Source organism: Haliotis cracherodii, unplaced genomic scaffold (genome assembly GCF_022045235.1).
Source record: "Haliotis cracherodii isolate W230 unplaced genomic scaffold, xgHalCrac1.p SCAF_20, whole genome shotgun sequence".
In the NCBI taxonomy this organism is placed as follows: Eukaryota; Metazoa; Mollusca; class Gastropoda; order Lepetellida; family Haliotidae; genus Haliotis; species Haliotis cracherodii.
Window position 1 is genome coordinate 11,950,337 of NW_027266276.1, and position 24,122 is coordinate 11,974,458.

At 42.6% G+C, this 24,122-nt stretch overlaps 1 protein-coding gene across 1 annotated transcript in view; it reads right to left on the reverse strand.

The window, feature by feature from the left end:
* Positions 1-5,976: 5,976 nt before the first annotated feature.
* LOC139470120 (putative sodium-coupled neutral amino acid transporter 11) overlaps positions 5,977-24,122 on the reverse strand; it is a 130,955-nt gene continuing 112,809 nt past the window's right edge. Inside the window, exons 6-13 of the mRNA XM_071252415.1 lie at positions 16,870-16,938; positions 14,599-14,711; positions 13,594-13,673; positions 13,159-13,229; positions 9,662-9,823; positions 8,631-8,743; positions 8,013-8,150; positions 5,977-6,957 (exon numbers count right to left, since the gene is read on the reverse strand). Of these exons, the coding sequence (XP_071108516.1) occupies positions 6,676-6,957; positions 8,013-8,150; positions 8,631-8,743; positions 9,662-9,823; positions 13,159-13,229; positions 13,594-13,673; positions 14,599-14,711; positions 16,870-16,938 (1,028 nt within the window). The 3' untranslated portion in view covers positions 5,977-6,675. The remainder of the gene's footprint in view (positions 6,958-8,012; positions 8,151-8,630; positions 8,744-9,661; positions 9,824-13,158; positions 13,230-13,593; positions 13,674-14,598; positions 14,712-16,869; positions 16,939-24,122) is intronic.

Sequence of the window (24,122 nt, forward strand, 5' to 3'; positions counted from 1 at the left end):
CAAAATCACAGATCTGTTCGTGGTGTAAATGTTTGAATTGGTCGTGTTCACATTTTGAGATAACTACTAGCACCAATACCTATATATTAATGAGCACAATAGCATAGGAGATATATAGTTATTATCTATGTAGTAAGTAGGGAGGTCAGTGGGTTACAAATGATATCAACAACAAGTATTTTGCTACATTTGATTTGTTGCTGAGATTTGCAAGTCAGTTTGTAAATTCTGTTGTTGATCTTGAACATAGTACCCATTTTTAAATAAGTATATGTACCAACTAGATATTTTTATCAATAATCACTACAAACATGACTATAATATTCCATAATTTCAAATTTATACATTGTAGGACTTCACATGAGCAATCAGAACATTGTAACAAAATAAACCAAATTTATGATGAATTTGTGTAAATCACAACATGAGAATGTATTATGTACACATGGTGTCCTCGTATGCAAGTACACCAGCATCAGGGCAAACATTGAACATTCTACAGACCTGCCAGCCCTGATGACTGCAAGTACTCCAGCGTCAGGGGAAACATTGAACATTCTACAGACCTGCCAGCCCTGATGACTGCAAGTACTCCAGCGTCAGGGCAAACATTGAACATTCTACAGACCTGCCAGCCCTGATGACTGCAAGTACTGCCAGCCCTGATGACTGCAAGTACTCCAGCGTCAGGGCAAACATTGAACATTATACAGACCTGCCAGCCCTGATGACTGCAAGTACTCCAGCGTCAGGGCAAAAATTGAACATTCTACAGACCTGCCAGCCCTGATGACTGCAAGTACTCCAGCGTCAGGGGAAACATTGAACATTATACAGACCTGCCAGCCCTGATGACTGCAAGTACTCCAGCGTCAGGGCAAACATTGAACATTCTACAGACCTGCCAGCCCTGATGACTGCAAGTACTCCAGCGTCAAGGGAAACATTGAACATTCTACAGACCTGCCTGCCCTGATGACTGCAAGTACTCCAGCGTCAGGACAAACATTGAACATTCTACAGACCTGCCAGCCCTGATGACTGCAAATACTCCAGTGTCAGGACAAACACTGAACATTCTACAGACCTGCCAGCCCTGATGACTGCAAGTACTCCAGCGTCAGGGAAAACATTGAACATTCTACAGACCTGTCAGCCCTGATGACTGCAAGTACTCTAGCGTCAGGGCAAACATTGAACATTCTACAGACCTGCCAGCCCTGATGACTGCAAGTACTCCAGCATCAGGGAAAACACTGAACATTCTACAGACCTGCCAGCCCTGATGACTGCAAGTACTCCAGTGTCAGGGCAAACATTGAACATTCTACAGACCTGCCAGCCCTGATGGCTGCAAGTACTCCAGCGTCAGGGCAAACATTGAACATTCTACAGACCTGCCAGCCCTGATGACTGCAAGTACTCCAGTGTCAGGACAAACATTGAACATTCTACAGACCTGCCAGCCCTGATGGCTGCAAGTACTCCAGTGTCAGGGCCAACATTGAACATTCTACAGACCTGCCAGCCCTGATGACTGCAAGTACTCCAGTGTCAGGGGGAACATTGAACATTCTACAGACCTGCCAGCCCTGGTGACAGTCGTATCGTCTACAGCTATATTCCTGCCACAGTACAATCTCACAGACATCAGGTTATTTTAATAGACTGATGTGATGCTGAGACACTGATAATGCTTATAAACGTAGTTCTTGTACCGGAACACAGACTTATGATAAGCAAAGTGCTGCAATAGCATTGTGGTACGGGAGCTAGAAAACACATTGCTAGACTACGACTCACATAAGAATGAAAGTGGAAGGTATCTCAAGGAGTGGGACATCCTTCAAGTAACAATAGCAACCACCAGTGTCAGGATGTGACTGGGACATCCTTCAAGAAACCATAGCAACCACGAGTCAGAATGTGACTGGGACATCCTTCAAGTAACCATAGCAGCCACCAGAGTCGGGACGTGACTGGGACATCTGTCAAGTAACCATAGCAACCACCAGAGTCTGGATGTGACTCGGACATGCTTCAAGTAACCACAGCAACCAACAGTCAGGATGTGACAGGGACATGCTTCAAGTAACCACAACAACCACCAGAGTCAGGATGTGACAGGGACATGCTTCAAGTAACCACAGCAACCACCAGTCAGGATGTGACAGGGACATGCTTCAAGTAACCACAGCAACCACCAGTCAGGATGTGACAGGGACATGCTTCAAGTAACCACAGCAACCATCAGAGTCAGGACGAGACCGTGATGCTTTTTTATCAAACCCAGCAACTACCATAATTTTGATGTCTCTGGACCAATCTCTCTTACAGCCTGAACAATACAGTTTACTAAATACTTTCTTTTACTGTACATAAAAGTCGCTGGTCACAGCCATTACGTTATGTCTGCTCTACTTCAGGGGAGGAAAAGGTTTCACTTACTCCATGTTTCATAAATACTGTATGCCAGGTGGGCGAGCTGGCCTTAAGAGTAAGGCCACATTTTCGTTAATTTTAGGTTTAACCGATTTATTTCAGCTTTTCCACACAAGGTCCATCGAAAGAAAATTAGAAATAAATAGCTATGTCTATGATTTATTTATACATTTACATGGAAGTCAGTCTGTCGTGGAGTTTGAATCCTGATAGTGATGTAGACATGGAATTTATATATATAACATTTTTTTTTTAATAACAGGTCTATATTACTAGCGTGGGACACAAAGAAACAGATGTTTTTATGTTTAATTTATTCCTTGGACCGGCTGCTTTTCAGGAAGGGCGACGGGGCTGTGAAACAAAAAACAAACAAAATGTGTGGCCTTACCAGGCAGTTTCAAATTTCACTAGCTTAAATATGCATTTTTCCAGAAATTTTGTTCTGCAAAGGTATGAATATAGTAAACACAAATTGCAAATTATGAGTTAAATGTTAATGAGGGGGGTAACTCTGATCTCACAACCGCGATTGTTGCAGATATTAATTTACTGTTTTGATTTTGATGGTCATATTGATCTACAGAAATGGGAGAACTTTTTCATTTTCATTATCAGTATTAAGTCAACAAGGAAGTCTGAAGGTATTTTTTCCAAATAAGTTTAGAAGGCTTAATAATTTTTATTTATTTATTTTAAAAATATATTTATTTTCTTTTTAGGGGGGGGGGAGGAGGTGTCAAACTAGTATATAACTAAATAAACTGTTGTGTAAGGGCCTCCCTACTTAAATTTATTCCTTGATGAATAAAATACTGGAATACTGTTGGACGTACTGAGGACTTTATGATGATGCGGGCGGTGCCTGAGAACCAAGATTATGATTTTTTTTAGCCTAACAGAAGGAAAACCACAATGTGAACATGTCCAGTAAGACAACAGCAGTCATGGTGGAAACATAAAATTGTTCATTTAGATATTTCGCTTCCATTTATATTATTAACCTTCGTTGGTTGACCTGATCACTAACCTATCTGTCTGAATATTTCTTTTTAGGTACTTCCTGCTATTGAGTTCATAGCAGTTGATTACCATCTCCTCGAGGCAAGGAGTTAACTGACTTAAAAAGTCAAGTTTCCACCCTTGCCAAACTAGGCTGGAATTCCTGGGCTCGATCGTAGCGCCACCAGTGGCTATAGCGAGTTATGTCCCTTCTAAGCCTCTCATACTGGCCAATCAGATTCAACCTCTCGTATCACTTGCATTTGCTTCAAACAAAATGGTGGTGCCCAGTCAAGACGATCTGATCGATAATCAAGATCTATACTGTGATAAAACGAGTCTTACATCGTGAAGTGCATCAAATCACGTGAGCACCTTGATTAAAAACATGAATAGATTTTGAAAATATCTGCTGACAACGAGTTGGCGGTGCACATGCTTTGCAAATCCTGCAATCGACCAAAATTTGCATGACAGTTTACGAGCCGGATTTCGATTTCGGTGCGCAATTTTGATTGGACTATGCATAGACTCTTTAGTCCAGCCAAAATGTAACTCCATAATACCAGCCTAGCTCGGCAAGGGTGGAAACTGGACTTTTATAGTCAGTTAACTCACTTGCCTGGGGATGATGAAGTCAGGCAAGAAACATTAGCTGTGTGGGAGAAGTATCTGTACTGCTATTCAGGCAGCTAGTAACATGATAATTTTAGTCTTGGTGGTGTCATCTACAGATGAAGAAGAAGTGATTTTAGATTCCAAAGGTGGGGCTCCATTAATCTTGTGAGGCTTTTCGTCCAGAGGTCGGCCCCCAAAGCTTTAATCTTGGGGCGTATTTATTTCATGATTTACAGAAATAATGTCAGAAATAATATGGGTAGAGAGTCCAACGCGACACAGGTCTGAAAATCTATCAATTTGGTGAAACCCACAATTAGTGTATTTGGCAGACCAAGAATCAAGTTGAGGATGAACTTGCATCCAGGTAATGCTAAGGGAGCTAACTCTGCACTGCATGATGCAGCACTTGGGTTACCTGGGTCCACTATCCTAGACCGAGTTCACTAACCTAGACCGTGTTCACTATCCTAGACCATGTTCACTATCCTAGACCATGTCAACAATCTAAATCTTGATCCACTATCCTAGACCGTGTCCACTATCATGTTAACTATCCAGGGTTCCTAATTGGGGATAGATCAGATCAGTGGAAAGTGAGTGAGTAGGGTTTGATGCCAGTTTTAGCAATATTCCAGCCATGTCACAATGAGGGAACAAAAGGCTTCATACACTGTATTCAATATAGAATAGAACCTGGGTCTTCAGCTTGACAAGGAATGCTTCAACCACTAGATTACCTCAACACCTCAGTACAGAGTGTGTGAGTGAATGTATCATATATCACATTGTATTGGGATAAATCACAGTTCCACACAGATAAATTGTTCCATCATGGATGAATGATATCTCTGTTGATTGATCAAACACTTTGACTAAACCATATCACAACGATCACAACAAGATTTCTCTTTCAGTGGAAAGATCTTCTAACGTCATGATTTGAAAGTACCTTATTCGACGTAATAAGCGCCCTGCTCTAATAAGCGCCCACAGCAATATTTGCTAATATATTGGCTAGTGAACAATCCCAGTTAGCACCCCTTCCGATTGATCAATGTACACAAGACTTATTTATTCGCATATAATATGCACTTGTGTGTTATATGCACCCTTAATTATGGGCAATTAAATTCTGGAAAAATATATCTGTCGAACATAAACATTTCAGGCTGTCAGCATAAACCACGAAATTTATCTTTTTTTCACCAAAATAATTTTCCCATTTTGAGAGCGCCCTGGGCGCGTATTACGTCGAATACGGTATTCACACATCACTGCAGTCATGAGATCAGAAGGCAGTGGGAGAAGAATGGATCATGGACCTTGTTTTCTAGTTATCACCATGGAGAGATCATATCACCACAGATTAATAATAACATGGAGATCTCAAATCACCATGCAGAGATCAAATGACTAATTACTAAGAGATAATATTTTTACTATCAGCATTGAGAATCATATCTCCATGGCGAAATCATATCAATGTTCAGAGATTATCACCAGTGAGATATAATATCATCATGAATAGATCATATCACACTGAGATCATATCACCATGGAGACATCATGTGATGTAGAGGTATATCGGCCTCCATGTTGTGATCTAACAATAAAACTGGCAACACAAACTCCATTGGCAGCAGAATACTTGCTGTTTAGAACTAACTCAAACTGATACCATTTGGACAAATATCCATGAAAAATCTGTATAAATAATATGAAGTGTTTCTGTGAAATTTAAAATAAATAGGACGTTTAACAAACGCTACCTATCACAATCAGTAGATCTATTTTACCAAAATCCTAAAAAGAATTTGTTCAGAATTCAAATCTCATTAAAATCAGATCTCAGTTCTCGCTACCGCTAAACAAAGATCTGAGAACACCCTATTACAGGTCACGTCAGACCGACCTTGAGCAAACTTTGACCGTCCAATGGAATGACTGACAAGAAGTCGACATTAGCCAATCAGATGGCAGATTTCTTGTGCTTTACAGCACAAATTTAAAATTGGCAACTACGCTTTGAAACATATTTTGACAAATTCTTGATTACAAATTTGAAACCTGAACTGAAGAACATTCTGGAATGGTTAATAGATGGTCTAGATTGTATGGATTCAGTCGTTAAGCTTGTTACTATGGTTTGGAATACCCTGAGTTAAAGTTTTCGTGGTTGCATGATTAGAAATCACATTCCGACTGTCACGTTCCTCTGGTAAGCGACGCTCTGATTGGTCGGATGAAAGGTCATTCTGACGTGACCCCAAATGGGATGTCCTCAGATCTTTGTTTAGCGGCAGCGAGAACTAAGATCTGATTTTAACAAGATTGTTCAAAATTGGAAATGGCGTGCATCAGCAGTTCCCAGAATATGATGATCCAGCAAGTTTTCTAAACAGCTACTGGCCTCACTTACATTAACACAGAACAGCTACACTGAATGTCCTTTCAAGCGATCTGATCATGGAAAATATCAACATAATTTGAATCACAGAAGAGTATTTACAATATTTCTGTGTATATGTAAATAGAATTTCATAATATTATTTGAAATGTTTCATGTCTGATGATAAATAATTTGTATGTTTGATATATCCACTATACAAATCATGCGAGTGGTGTGGTGCTTTTGACTGGAAATATCGGCTCAAGTGGATAGGACATGTTGATATGCGTGGAACAATAAGGCATATCTTCTCCATGACTGCACGTGGAACCGCTGGCGAGGTTGATCATCGCCATGATGAAGCCAATGATGGCCACCAGAATGCCGAACGTCGCCACGACCATGGGTCCGATGTTTGCCCTTGAGAACATTGCTTCCTGTCGGAGTCGCATGACGCTCAGAGCAGGGATGATGTAAGCCAAAGGGGCTGCTGCGAGTACCCCCTGAAACAAGCAGAAGATGCAGAGGCAGGGTTGTCATCACTTGTGAATCTTGGCTGGTTTGTCATTCTGAATGAATGACAAGAGTTACCTCCCTTTCCATTAGGGCTGGGACACGTCAAAGTTTACAACCCGGGTACCCAACCCCCTATTACCTGATCCTACCTGGGCACTCGCTGTCGGACTCAAGAGATTGGTACAAAATGTCCGATTGGGAATGGTTTGACAGTAGCCCTAGCAAAAAATATTTAGACACAAGTATAAAACGATCACTTTTTGCAGTTGACTGAAGCTTTATCTTTATTCAAACATTTGGTCGCCTCCTTGACCAGCATAGATTACTGGAGACCTGTTCTAACCCAGAACTACAACCAACAAATGCAAAGTTTAGTGATAAAGCTATGAAGTACATTGATATGGAAAGGGAGGCAACTCTTGCCGTTCAAAGGAACAAGACAAGCATTCATTCTATCTAACAAGAGTCAATAGAAGATGATAAATCCCCCTGGCCCCCACACTAGGCACAACTTCAGTGAGTGAGTATGGTTTTACACCGCTTATAGCAATATTTCAGCAATATCATGGCGGGGAACACCAGAAATTGGCTTCACACATTGTACCCCTGACGGGAATCGAACCCGGGTCTTCAGTGTGACGAGCGAACACATTAACAACTAGGCTACCCAACCGCCCCTGGAACCACTTCAACCTCTGGTTAATACATGTCCAAAGTTTTGATGAAAAGTCTTTCCACCGTTATGCTCCGGAAATGAAATATGGACGAAAAATTGGGTAGACGAGGGAAGGACAGTTAGATCAGATGACAACTATATCCCCCCTCATAATATGCAGGTTTTTTATCGGAAAACATATCTCAGTTCTTAATATTTGGAGACGTGGGTGACAGTTTTCCAGTTAGAATTATGTTCATTTTGACCTATATTAACAAATTTCATAATCATGTTTACTAAATCTTGTTGACTGAGAGAATAAATAGGTTAAAACTCCAACATTGGGGATACTCACTTTAATTGTTTATTCGTTTCTGATTTACTTACATTGAGCTCAAGAACAATTCCGAGGCAGTCTGTTGCCATGGAGACGGCACCTGTGAGGAACACGATGATGACGGTGATGGTGATGTGTCTCCACAGTGGTGTAGGAGGGTTGGCCGGGAAGACAGCGTTCTCTACAACCTGCCAATATAGAGACAGAGTGAGTGAGTGATGGGAGATCGGCAAGTGAGTGAGTGGTCAGTGAGTGATGAGACACACACATTTTCATCATTTTGGAACTAGCTTTCATGTGAGGATTGCTCATCATCCCTGATTCCCTGCCTAACCCATCACGGAAGCTTGACCACAGCCGCAGGTGTGTGAATATACCATAATCACTGACTTTTGCTATGAGCACTGTATTTGTATTTGATACTGACTACTGCCATCATATTATATACTGCCACTGAATATTGTACTACCACTCTATTGTTCACTGCCATTGTAATTGCTATGCAGTAATTTGTAATCATTTCTAACTTAGATAATTTTGTAATGCATTTGTTGAAATTGTATACCATTTGTTGGTTCTATTACGTACAGATTTCAGGATTAACATATTGGTTCAATTTGGGAATCGACACGTAACACTGGATATGATGGACGAGACCTATTTTCTACCTCTCTCGTGACGAAGCACTCCACAGGGTAGGTGAGCATAATGGTGATGGCGAAGGCAATTCTCACAATGTTCATCAGAATGTCGTCATGACAGTAGTTCTCTAGCAGGTCACCTGAAACATAGTTCATACAGAGAAACTCCAACAGTGAGTGAGTGAGTTGGGTTTAACCCTTATTAACAGTGTTGCAGTTATATTGCGGTGTGTCAGCTTAATGTGTGAGGAAAGCCCGAAGTGATGCAGGTCTCAGATGTGGAACCCACGGGCACGGGTATGGTGCTGACAAACCTAGAAACATAATCGAACCGGGATTCGAACCCACAATCATAGGTTTCCAAGGGACGCAACTCTGCACAGCGAATCGCAGCGCCTTAGATGACTGGGCCATCTAGCCCCCAGTAACTCCAATAAACACTGGATCCTGAAATGTATACACTGACTGATTTTCAACAGAGAGTGTGTGCATGTTGTTTTATGCAGTAGGGAGCAATGAACCAGCTATACAACAGCGGCCTGTGAATGTTTGATGATAAACCAGTGGCTGATTGCATGAGCACTGATCCACCCACTTGGGGTAGGATGATATACAATCAGCCATTTGATCTTAATATTACAAGCATGGTGAGGTACCGTTTCTATTGTGAATTTCACTTGAGAAGACAAGCATGGGCACTGGGGACCTATTCTCACCTGGGATGCCCCGTGAGACAAGCATGGGACACAAGGGACCTATTCTCACCTGGAATGCCCTGTGAGAAGCATGGGGCACTGGGGACCTATTCTCACCTGGAATGCCCTATGAGACAAGCATGGGGCACTGGGGACCTATTCTACCATGGAATGCCCTATGAGACAAGCATTGGGCACTGGGGACCTATTCTACCATGGAATGCCCTCATTGGGGACACCTGGTTTCACTGGGAATGATTTCACTAAGGGCAAGCATGGGCACGGGGGACCTATTGTCCCCTGCAATGCCCTTGAGGAAACCTAATCGCCTAAGGCAAACAAACACGAGCATGGAGAACTCACCTTGCGTCAACCCGGTGAAGGACAGGTATCCCACAATTCCTAGAACGAGGCACATGAACATGGCGAAGATGACACTGAAATGCGTAACGAAGCCCCATCTCTGAGTTGTTGGGTTCTCCAGGGACGAGTGAATCAGGAATGTGTTATGATGACACATGTACGCTGGAACATATCAGACAGAACATTCTGTAAGCAGCAGATATATATTAATCATGATACAAGAACATATTCACCAGGATACAAGAACATCTCCTACAGAAGCAGACACATTCACCAGGATACAAGAACATCTCCTACAGAAGCAGACATATTCACCAGGATACAAGAACATCTCCTACAGTAGCAGACATATTCACCAGGATACAAGAACATCTCCTACAGAAGCAGACATATTCACCAGGATACAAGAACATCTCCTACAGAAGCAGACATATTCACCAGGATACAAGAACATCTCCTACAGAAGCAGACATATTCACCAGGATACAAGAACATCTCCTACAGAAGCAGACACATTCACCAGGATACAAGAACATCTCCTACAGAAGCAGACACATTCACCAGGATACAAGAACATCTCCTACAGAAGCAGACATATTCACCAGGATACAAGATCATCTCCTAGCGAAGCAGACATATTCACCAGGATACAAGAACATCTCCTACAGAAGCAGACACATTCACCAGGATACAAGAACATCTCCTACAGAAGCAGACATATTCACCAGGATACAAGAACATCTACAGAAGCAGACATATTCACCAGGATATAAGAATATCTCCTACAGAAGCAGACACATTCACCAGGATACAAGAACATCTCCTACAGAAGCAGACACATTCACCAGGATACAAGCTCATCTCCTACAGAAGCAGACACATTCACCAGGATACAAGAACATCTCCTACAGAAGCAGACATATTCACCAGGATACAAGAACATCTCCTACAGAAGCAGACATATTCACCAGGATACAAGAACATCTCCTACAGAAGCAGACACATTCACCAGGATACAAGAACATCTCCTACAGAAGCAGACATATTCACCAGGATACAAGAACATCTCCTACAGAAGCAGACACATTCACCAGGATACAAGAACATCTCCTACAGAAGCAGACATATTCACCAGGATACAAGAACATCTCCTACAGAAGCAGACATATTCACCAGGATATGTGATGAATACTGTAACACCATCCCCATCCCAAACTGAAATACAGCTATGACATCACATTATTTCAACTGTATTATCTGAAGCAAATTGACAGTTTACTGACCTCCTTTCTAAGCTCATTCATTTATTCCAAGCTCATGCATTACAAATGTACCGGCTACAATGATAAAATTGCTCAAAATACACAAGTAGTACCAGCATAAGGGTTAGTTTAAATGCAGCATGGACATCGAAGCACAAAGATTGTCGTGTATTACAAGAAATGTCCATTCAGTATATTCATGTTGTAGTCAAACACGGTTGAACTTGAGTTTGTCTCGAAATAAAAGCATGGTCCCTGTGTGTTCCTTCTTTATTCATCATCGGTTGTTTTGAACCTGAGGATAACTTGAAGTATTCACATAGGTCCCTTCAACGGTGTTTGGCCGCATTTATTTTCATTTATTTATTTTAATTTTCTGGCTGTATTTTTAACTCAGATTACACAATAGTTTGTTACCTTGAGGCTGTATTTAAAAGTAATAATGCACACGTAACTGGATATTATCTGTAACGAATGTCCAATTACTTGTGCGATATCCATAACAGACTCAGCAGAGTGACGAGTACTTTAATGTCATCTTAATCACCTCATCTAGTGTTCCTGGTGAAGTAAATAAGTTATTGACAAGTTGTGCAGAGTATACTCCATTGAGAACAGCCATCACTGCCATCAATCTGATGAACCACTGACTCAGCTTAATGAAAACCATAGGAAATCCAATTACTCTTAAAGAGTATTGCTAATAAACAGTCTAGACTGGTCAGGGCAGTATGCAATCAATGGTGGGTGCATATGGTTCAATTGGGGCAACCGATTCACATCGCATTTACCATGTTTACCAGGTATTTATCTAGACCTGCTCAGAGGCCGATACTCGGCCCCAAGTCTGCAGCCAATGTCATTAAAAATTCCCAAATTTAAATTAAAAATTTCAAAATTCATATTAATATATGTAACTAATAAATAATGTTATGGCTTGTAGATGTAACCTATATTTCACTGATTGAGGACCAAAAAATAGGAAGAGGTTTTTATGCTTAGTTTTGTATTATTGAATCGAAAAAATCTCAAAATACCATGGTAAAATACCTTTGAATATAAAATACAAACTTTTAAGTACGAGTAAGAGTGAGTCATGTACTGTCAGTGAAGTTTGATGCAGTGTGTGAGTGAGTTGGGTTTAACACCCCTGTGTACAGTGTTTCAGTGTTATCACAGTGTGTCAAAGAGGGAATTGAACCCAGGCCTACAGCTGGACAAACTGCCATTAGCATTACAAGGCCGTTCCATTGCCCCTAAATGACAGAACCTGCATGACGTATGCCTTGATCTGGTAATATAGCACGTCTCCTCAATGACAGAACCTGCACGACGTATGCCTTGATCTGATAATATAGCACGACCCCTCAATAACAGAACCTGCATGACATATGCCTTGATCTGGTAATATAGCACAACCCCTCAATGACAGAACCTGCATGACGTATGCATCGATCTACTAATGTAGCACGGCCCCTCAATGACAGAACCTGCATGACGTATGCATCGATCTAGTAATGTAGCACGACCCCTCAATGACAGAACCTGCATGACGTATGCATCAATCTACTAATGTAGCACGGCCCCTCAATGACAGAACCTGCATGACGTATGCATCGATCTAGTAATGTAGCACGACCCCTCAATGACAGAACCTGCATGACGTATGCATCGATCTAGTAATGTAGCACGACCCCTCAATGACAGCACCTGCATGACGTATGCATCGATCTACTAATGTAGCACGGCCCCTAAATGACAGAACCTGCATGACGTATGCATCGATCTAGTAATGTAGCACAGCCCCTAAATGACAGAACCCGCTTGACATCTGTATCGATCTGGTAAAATAGCACGACCCCTAAATGAGGGAACCTGCATGACATATGCATTAATCAGGTAATATAGCACGACCCCTCAATGACAGAACCTGCATGACATATGCATTAATCAGGTAATATAACATGACCACTTAACAACAGAACTGGTATAGGGTTATACATTTTGTCATAAAAGAGATACAAAATATGTACATGATCAGACTCCACTGTAGCATCTTTGTGCTGTCAATAGAGAGGCCTACGTTTCTACAGCATAAATTCTGATGTATGAAATTACATAACCAGATCTTGTGGAGAAACAATGGATCAGTATCTTTTTCATCAGCAGCAGAAGAGAACATTTTGTTGCCAGGCTAACATGTAATGGTGAGGAAATAAATTTGATAATATTTACCAAATGCCATTATTCCTATAGCTTGAGTTATATTATAGTTCGCAAACTGCCAAGCTCCCTCTGTGGGTGGTCTGAAATGCAGGAAACAGATGTTTAACATCAAAACTGCTTCTGTGAAAATGCTATCAGTACTTTAAAAAACGACCCGTGAAGATCTGGGGTAGAATATGTCTTCAGCAACCCATGCTTGCTGTAAATGGTGACTATGCTTGTCGTAAGAGTCAACAAACGGGATCGGGTGGTCAGGCTTGCTGACTTGATTGAAGCATGTCATCGTATTCCAACTGCTCATGATATCAATCACTGGATCGTCTGGTCCAGACTCGATTATTACAGACCGCCGTCATATAGCTGGAATTTGGCTGAGTGTGGCGTTAACCAACAAACATCATCATCATCATTTACAAAAGGGTTAATACAAAGTGCAACACTTACATATCTTTGGCAAAGATGGCCAGTTTGATGACCACGCTGACCATGATGAAGACAATCAGCAGTATAGATAGAAATGCCCACTGTAAAGATAAACACCAACAAATGTTAAATATACCTGGAACCTCACATTACTTATAGCTGTTATTTTTTAATATTTTTTCACAAATTCAATATGAAACTTGTGAACACTGGCTGCATTTATAGAAAGTTCCAAGTGTCATTTTCAAAAATACTCCTTTCCACTTTCATTCTGAGCCGATATTTCCATAATTTTCCAACACTTCTTAGAACTTTTCTCAAAATTATTCATGAAAAGCATTCAACTGATGGATATTCCTGCACGAAATGAAGGCAATTTTGTGGGATGAAATTAACTTTGTAACTCTTCTTTAACATCCCCATTATAACAATTCTCCTGAAGTCAATTCCCATTACAGCTGAAGCTTGTCATTATTTAAAATTCTACATCAAGCTCCTCCCCAGCGCTTGACACCTTGGTTACAATCCTGGTAACATCGCTGCCACCAGAGTGGAAGCAGCCATTACAAGAATCTTGAAATTTGCCTCCAACCCCAAATCTAGTGACAATTATATTTTTCTATGCATTGGGAATGCCACCATTGTGCATTTGGAAAAGGATTACCGCTGACCGTTTCTCAGATGAATTCATGAGTTGTTCTTGATTACTCATATTGGTTCGAGATTGCAGACTAACGGAAAAGCACCAAACTTCCTCTTTAAGTTCTTACTATACCAATTCCATGTTAGTTCAAATGAAACAGAAATTCAATTTGACAAACAAAGAAAATATTCAGCATTAGAACAGTCATCGCTTGGTTGTAAACATTACAGTCAGTTGGTCGCAAGTTCAACTCCATGCATGGTTGTGCCTGCCAATCACTGTGGGGAGCTGTGACTGGTGGCAACGATAGTATGGAGAGCTCTGCAAATCGCCCTGTCCATGTGGGGAGCTCGATCCTGTGTGAATAAAGGGAGATAACTCACCTTTCCGAGGCGAGCAATATTCCTATAGAGTGACAGGGGTAGAGTTATGATCAGCGTTGAAATAAAGATGATAAACTGTCGGTTGCCCAGCACTGAGTGAATTAATGTCTCTTCTGAAATAGCAAACGCAATGACAACATATAACAATTTTAAAATTTAGTTTTAAAATTTGTTGGAAATTTTTAAACTGCTAAAATGATTGATGTTCATGGAGTTTAATTCCCAAAAATTTGGTGTTTTCAATTTCAGCTCACTCAAGGAAACATATTGATGAGTGTAGCTCTTGAATACATCCAACACATCTTCTGGATCTGTCACTGGTGAAATAGTGGTTTACGGTGAGGTGAGGTGAAATGGGGTTAACATCGCTTCCAAGATTATTGTACTTATGCAGCGACATGCATAGGTGTGTGCATGCGTGTGTCGGGACTGATGCCGATTCATAGTGCTAGCCCACTTAGACACCATGCTGCAGTTTAACATGAATATCCCAAGACAGACACAGGGAGACAAGACTTGGGTACTCAGTACCTATTCTACTCAGGAATCCCAACAGTGAGACTAACATCAGGAACTCAGGACCTGTTCTATCCAAGAATCCCCACAGGGAGACAAGCATGGTGTACTGGGGACCTGTTCTATCCAAGAATCCCCACAGGGAGACAAGCAGGGTGTACTGGGGACTTGTTCTAACCTGGAATCCCCACAGGGAGACAAGCATGGGGTACTGGGGACCTGTTCTATCCAGGAATCCCCACAGGGAGACAAACATGGGTTACTGGGGACCTGTTCTACCCAGGAATCCCCACAGGGAGACAAGCATGGGGTACTGGGGACCTGTTCTATCCAAGAATTCCCACAGGGAGACAAGCATGGGTTACTGGGGACCTGTTCTACCCAGGAATTCCCACAGGGAGACAAGCATGGGTTACTGGGGACCTGTTCTAACCTGGAATATCCACAGGGAGACAAGCATGGGGTACTGGGGACTTGTTCTAACCTGGAATCCCCACAGGGAGACAAGCATGGGGTACTGGGGACCTGTTCTATCCAGGAATCCCCACAGGGAGACAAACATGGGTTACTGGGGACCTGTTCTACCCAGGAATCCCCACAGGGAGACAAGCATGGGGTACTGGGGACCTGTTCTATCCAAGAATTCCCACAGGGAGACAAGCATGGGTTACTGGGGACCTGTTCTACCCAGGAATTCCCACAGGGAGACAAGCATGGGTTACTGGGGACCTGTTCTAACCTGGAATATCCACAGGGAGACAAGCATGGGGTACTGGGGACTTGTTCTATCCAAGAATCCCCACAGGGAGACAAGCATGGGTTACTGGGGACCTGTTCTATCCAAGAATTCCCACAGGGAGACAAGCATGGGTTACTGGGGACCTGTTCTACCCAGGAATTCCCACAGGGAGACAAGCATGGGTTACTGGGGACCTGTTCTAACCTGGAATATCCACAGGGAGACAAACATGGGGTACTGGGGACTTGTTCTAACCTGGAATCCCCACAGGGAGACAAGCATGGGGTACTGGGGACCTGTTCTATCCAGGAATCCCCACAGGGAGACAAGCATGGGTTACTGGGGACCTGTTCTACCCAGGAATTCCCACAGGGAGACAAGCATGGGGTACTGGGGACCTGTTCTAACCTGGAATACCCACAGGGAGACAAGCATGGGGTACTGGGGACCTGTTCTATCCAAGAATCCCCACAGGGATACAAGCATGGGGTACTGGGGACTTGTTCTATCCAGGAATTCCCACAGGGAGACAAGCATGGGGTACTGGGGACCTGTTCTACCCAGGAATTCCCACAGGGAGACAAGCATGGGGTACTGGGGACCTGTTCTAACCTGGAATACCCACAGGGAGACAAACATGGGGTACTGGGGACTTGTTCTATCCAGGAATTCCCACAGGGAGACAAGCATGGGGTACTGGGGACCTGTTCTACCCAGGAATTCCCACAGGGAGACAAGCATGGTTACTGGGGGCCTGTTCTAACCTTGAATACCCACAGGGAGACAAGCATGGTTACTGGGGGCCTGTTCTAACCTGGAATCCCTACAGGGAGTCAAGCATGGTTACTGAGGAACTATTCTGCCCTAGAATCCCCACAGAGACAAGCAAGTGATACTGGGGACCTTTTCTGCCCCAGTCTTAGAAGTAACAAAAACATTTACTGGAAAAATAAGAGTGAATAGTGTGAAAAGGAGTAAAAGGTATAACCAGTGCAGCATCCAGTAATGTCACTTACCCTCTCCGCCAAACCACAGAACGATCTTGGTAAGTGTGTCGCCGATGATGACATTGTAGCTGACCATCGCTGAAAGGACAGATAGCTGGTTTAAAAACATCATCAAATACCTATACAAACTTACTGATCTTTACTGAAGTGATTGTTGTCATGTGCCACAGACGGTTAGAATCATCCTCAGCATTGGTAAGGCCTTGTAGGAAAAACCGGCAGAGACGTTGCTAGCAGTGGTAAGGCCTTGTAGGACATTAGACAACAAAACCGGCACAGACGTTGCTAGCAGTGGTAAGATCTAGTCTTGTAGGACATTAGACAACAAAACCAGCAGAGACGTTGCTAGCAGTGGTAAGATCTAGTCTTGTAGGACATTAGGCAACAAAACCGGCAGAGACGTTGCTAGCAGTGGTAAGATCTAGCCTTGTAGGACATTAGGCAACAAACCCGGCAGAGACGTTGATAGCAGTGGTAAGATCTAGTCTTGTAGGACATTAGGCAACAAAACCGGCAGAGACGTTGCTAGCAGTGGTAAGATCTAGCCTTGTAGGACATTAGACAACAAAACCGGCAGAGACGTTGCTAGCAGCGGTAAGATCTAGTCTTGTAGGACATTAGGCAACAAAACCAGCAGAGACGTTGCTAGCAGTGGTAAGATCCAGCCTTGTAGGACATTAGGCAACAAACCCGGCAGAGACGTTGCTAGCAGTGGTAAGATCTAGCCTTGTAGGACATTAGGCAACAAAACCAGCAGAGACGTTGCTAGCAGTGGTAAGATCCAGTCTTGTAGGACATTAGACAACAAAACCAGCAGAGATGTTGCTAGCAGTGGTAAGATCTAGTCTTGTAGGACATTAGACAACAAAACCGGCAGAGACGTTGCTAGCAGTGGTAAGATCTAGTCTTGTAGGACATTAGACAACAAAACCGGCAGAGACGTTGCTAGCAGTGGTAAGATCTAGCCTTGTAGGACATTAGGCAACAAAACCGGCAGAGACGTTGCTAGCAGTGGTAAGATCCAGCCTTGTAGGACATTAGACAACAAAACCGGCAGAGACGTTGCTAGCAGTGGTAAGATCTAGTCTTGTAGGACATTAGACAACAAAACCAGCAGAGACGTTGCTAGCAGTGGTAAGATCTAGCCTTGTAGGACATTAGACAACCCAACCAGCAGAGACGTTGCTAGCAGTGGTAAGATCTAGTCTTGTAGGACATTAGACAACAAAACCGGCAGAGACGTTGCTAGCAGTGGTAAGATCTAGCCTTGTAGGACATTAGGCAACAAAACTGGCAGAGACGTTGCTAGCAGTGGTAAGATCTAGTCTTGTAGGACATTAGACAACAAAACCGGCAGAGACGTTGCTAGCAGTGTTAAGATCTAGCCTTGTAGGACATTAGACAACAAAACAAGTGCAGACACTGCTAGCAGTGGTAAGATCTAGCCTTGTAGGACATTAGACAACAAAACCAGCAGAGACATTGCTAGCAGTGGTAAGATCTAGTCTTGTAGGACATTAGACAACAAAACCGGCAGAGACGTTGCTAGCAGTGGTAAGATCTAGCCTTGTAGGACATTAGACAACAAAACAAGTGCAGACACCGCTAGCAGTGGTAAGATCTAGCCTTGTAGGAGATTAGGCAACAAAACAAGTGCAGACACCGCTAGCAGTGGTAAGATCTAGCCTTGTAGGAGATTAGGCAACAAAACAAGTGCAGACACCGCTAGCAGTGGTAAGATCTAGTCTTGTAGGACATTAGACAACAAAACCGGCAGAGACGTTGCTAGCAGTGGTAAGATCTAGCCTTGTAGGACATTAGGCAACAAAACCGGCAGAGACGTTGCTAGCAGTGGTAAGATCCAGCCTTGTAGGACATTAGACAACAAAACCGGCAGAGACGTTGCTAGCAGTGGTAAGATCTAGTCTTGTAGGACATTAGACAACAAAACCAGCAGAGACGTTGCTAGCAGTGGTAAGATCTAGCCTTGTAGGACATTAGACAACCCAACCAGCAGAGACGTTGCTAGCAGTGGTAAGATCTAGTCTTGTAGGACATTAGACAACAAAACCGGCAGAGACGTTGCTAGCAGTGGTAAGATCTAGCCTTGTAGGACATTAGGCAACAAAACTGGCAGAGACGTTGCTAGCAGTGGTAAGATCTAGTCTTGTAGGACATTAGACAACAAAACCGGCAGAGACGTTGCTAGCAGTGTTAAGATCTAGCCTTGTAGGACATTAGACAACAAAACAAGTGCAGACACTGCTAGCAGTGGTAAGATCTAGCCTTGTAGGACATTAGACAACAAAACCAGCAGAGACATTGCTAGCAGTGGTAAGATCTAGTCTTGTAGGACATTAGACAACAAAACCGGCAGAGACGTTGCTAGCAGTGGTAAGATCTAGCCTTGTAGGACATTAGACAACAAAACAAGTGCAGACATCGCTAGCAGTGGTAAGATCTAGCCTTGTAGGAGATTAGGCAACAAAACAAGTGCAGACACTGCTAGCAGTGGTAAGATCTAGTCTTGTAGGAGTGAGTGAGTGAGTGAGTTGGTTTAACGCTGCTTTCAACAGTATTCCAGTTACATCGTGGCGTGTCAGCTTAATGTGGGAGGAAAGCCTGAAGTGATGCAGGTCTCAGATGTTTACCACTTCGGTGAAACCCACGAGCATGGGTATGGTGCTAACAAACCTAGAAACATAATCAGGGCGAACTGGGATTGGAACCCACAATCATAGGTTTCTGGCGTGCCCAAGGGACGCAACTCTGCACGGCAAATCGCGGCGCCTTAGACGACTGGGCCACCTGTGCCCCCTAGTCTTGTAGGACATTAGACAACAAAACCAGGTGAGACACCACAAGCAATGGTAAGATCTAGACTTGTAGGTCATTAGACAAGAAAACAAGTGCAGACACCGCTAGCAGTGGTAAGATCTAGTCTTGTAGAACATTAGACAAGAAAACAGGTGCAGACACCGCTAGCAGTGGTAAGATCTAGTCTTGTACGACATTAGACAAGAAAACAAGTGCAGACACAGCTAGCAGTGGTAAGATCTAGTCTTGTACGACATTAGACAAGAAAACAAATGCAGACACCACAAGCAATGGTAAGATCAAGCAGGACATTAGATCAAAGTTTTAAAAATTATCAAAACTGAATTATTTAATTATTTTTACATTACAGCCGATAAAGCACAGGACATGATTTCCCAAAGGAACTGCAAATCCAATCTACAAGTTAAATGTCTAATAAATGGTACTTAATTGCCTTCCGAGCTTAGAATGCCTAACTCCTGGACTCAATCGATCACAGAGCCCATTTATAACACCACGTGTGAAGCAATTGCATTTGCTATGCCCCCTCACACTCTATTATACAAAACATACGATTCAATCAGCAAATAGCTTTGTTATAGTCAAGCCACATGCGTATTGCTGTGTCATCTATTCTTCCATAGGCTTGCATCAGCAGATACTATTCCCCTGAAACTAGAAGTTATTACCCTAAAACCTGATCATTCAAAAGGAGGAGAGTGCACCATTTTCAAACAGTGGAAATATAATGAGCATGAATTCCAGAGGAATGGATCTGAGGAGAACGCTAGCGCTGATTCCAAGATTATGGGTTAATTTTCTCAATGAAGCGTTCACACCAGTCCCTTAGAGAGTTCTTTGAAAATCACATTCTTGACTGATTGATGAACGAAGAAATTTCTCTGCATTTACACAGACAATAAAATCATTTTAATATGTGTCCCTCTGGAAGATGTGGGTGCTGTGTAGGTCGTAGATCCACTTTTTATGCATGTTGCTGAGTCGACAGATAAAATTTAATGCCATTCAATGTGCAATTGAAGGTTCAAATATTGTGAAGCCAAGTATATTCACCAATACAGTGATACACTATTAACTGAGTGAGTGGGTGAGTATGGTTTTACGCCGCTTTTAGCAATATTCCAGCAATATCATGGCGGGGTACACCAGAAATGGACTTCACATATTGTATCCACGTGGGGAATCGAACCCGGGTGTTCGGCGGGACGAGCGAACGCTTAAACCACTTGGTTACTCAACCACCCCTACACCATTAAGAATCCTATAGACACTTTGGTTTGTTTATTATATAATTCCCACACAGCATTATTCAAGACATGATGGTGGTTTATAAATACAGTAAACTATGGTTATAACAAACTCCAAGGGACGACTAGTTTTAGTTCGTTATAACTGCAGTTCGTTATAAGCATTTTGACTGAATTTCCTCACTCTTGTTGTCACATTTTATCGACAGCATATATCCACTTCAAAAGCTATAGCCTAATCATGTTTCTACTATTGTTAATTGAGGGAGTAAAATGAGACACGGTGTCAGTACTTAATCCAGTTAATCACTACCCTACAAATTACTGCCTACAACAGCCGTGCATGGCCACAGATGTTTTGATAGGCTGACTGGTGACACAGCAGCAACTTGGAGATTACCAGTTCGTTATAAACACAAGCATTGTCGTAGACAGAGTGCACACGGGACCACAAAGTGAGTTTGTTATATCCGTCAGTTCGTTAGAAGCGTGTTTGTTATATCCTTTAATTTTAAATCATAAAATATACAGCCTTTGACCGGGACCGAAAAAACAGTTTGTTATATCCGTCAGTTCGTTATAAGCGCGTTCGCTATAAACGTAGTTTACTGTAATTGATGTCTGGACCAGACAATCCAGTATTGTGAGCAGCGATCTACGTGATCGGGGTACGATACACAATCAACCAAATCACCAAGCGTGCCCACTAGGGCTGGGACGGGTAACTCGGGTACTTGGGTCGGGTGGACCTGAGTAGGACCCGGGTACCCACAGGACTACCCGGACCCGTGGTTAGTCACATGATATATTGTTTAATGACAAAATTTATCTATAACTCTATGGGTACACTACAAGTCACTAATGTTCCCATTTCTTTCTGACAATGCACCCATTCCTTCTGACTTTTATATGTTTGAATAAAGATAAAACTTCATGCAGTAAACTTCAGTGTATGCATGCCCAGATCGCTTTACACATGTATCTCAATACATTTTGCCAGGGCTACGGTCAAACGTTTCCAAATCGGACAGTTTGTACCTATCTCTAAATATCTACAACGCGTAGCCGGGTAGGGTTTGGTAATAGGGGGGTGGGTTCCCGGGTAGTAAATTTGGACTCGTCCCAGCCCTAGTGTCCACCCATCCTTCCTGCCTGTTACAACCAGCATTGGTTGCTGGGACCTATGAATATACACTAACCAACAGTGGAACCCTGTGAGAGATAGGAACGGGTGGTCAGGCTTGCCGACATGGTTAATGCATGTCATCATATTCCAACTGCATAGATCGATGCTAATGATCTCAACCACTGGATTGTCTGGTCCAGACTCGATTATTTACAGACCATCGTCATATAGCTGGAACATTGCTGAGTGCGGCGTTAAACAACAAACGAACAACCAAACAGTTCAGTAATGCACCTTCAATGATCTGGCAATACTCTGCTGCCTAACCAGGGATTCATGTACACAAGCCCAGAGATTGATATTCGACCCCTAGTCTGCCTCAAATGTCATTATAAATTCCCAAAATGAAATTCCAAGTTTCCCAATTCATGTTAATACATATAACAAATAGCTAATCTTGTGTCTTTGTAGAAAAACGGCACTGTTAATAGGAAGAAGTCGTAATGCTTAGTTAGATATTATTGCACTGAATGCAATCACAAAATACTATGTTAAAATACGCCTACCTATTAACGAAAAATAGAACAAAATAATGATTTTTCCCCATTGGCCTGCTAGGAGCGCTTTGTTTAAAACCCTGGATAAATCTCTGCTTACACAGCAGTGTACTTACAGCACATGTTCACTACCACGCCTAATTAGTTGATAACAGTTCATAAATATATGTATATGACAGATAGCAGGTCACTTCCCCACAACCACGCAACAGCTGTGCACACCAACTACCCGACAGTGTCATCAGTGATGGCATGATCCTGCATGGAACCCGTCTCCGAATTAACATTGTCATCCTTTCATCTTGGACTACATCTTTGTCAGTCTTTCAAATAGCCTATTCTGTGTGAACTTAATGTAGCAGGGCGTGGAGTCATCCCACAGATGACATCCTTACCTTGTCAGCTTGCTGACGGGGTTAACGTCTTTGGTCATGTGGACAAGGAGTCCGACCTCGAATCAGAAGGTCCGCTACATTAACATTGTAACTTGATGTGTTATTGTTCCAGTTAATCATTTCAAGCTGATTGGTTGGTTTCATTACTGACAAAGAATCAGGAGAGAAATCTGTGAGCCGAATATCATTTGTTGTCATTCATTTTGATGAGTTTGTGGTGATGGTTAACAAATTCATCATAAAACTTCAACAGCTAACCAACAGACAAGGGTTGTTATGCAAAATTTCCAAGCAGATTTGGGATTCACCACAGGCAGATATATAACCGGACCTGTTCTATACCGGCTAGGCTTACATGACATCCCCACAGGCAGATATAGAACTGGACCTGTTCTATACCACCAGGGTTTACATGACATCACCACAGGCAGATAGACAACTGGCCCTGTTCTATATCGGCCAGGCTTACATGATATCACCACAGGCAGATAGACAACTGGCCCTGTTCTATACCGGCCAGGATTACTTGACATCACCACATGCAGATATATAACTGGACCTGTTCTATATCGGCCAGGCTTACATGACATCCCCACAGGCAGATATAGAACTGGACCTGTTCTATACTGGCCAGGCTTACATGACATCACCACAGGCAGATATATAACTGGACCTGTTCTATACTGGCCAGGATTACATGACATCACCACAGGCAGAAAGACAACTGGACCTGTTCTATACTGGCCAGGCTTACATGACATCCCCACAGGTAGATATATAACTGGACCTGTTCTATACCACCCAGGCTTACATGACATCACCACAGGTAGATATATAACTGGACCTGTTCTATATCGGCCAGGCTTACATGACATCACCACAGGCAGATGGATAACAGGACCTGTTCTATACCAGCCAGGCTTACATGACATCACCACAGGTAGATATATAACTGGACCTGTTCTATATCGGCCAGGCTTACATGACATCACCACAGGCAGATGGATAACAGGACCTGTTCTATACCAGCCAGGCTTACATGACATCCCCACAGGCAGATATATAACAGGACATGTTCTATACCGGCCAGGCTTACATG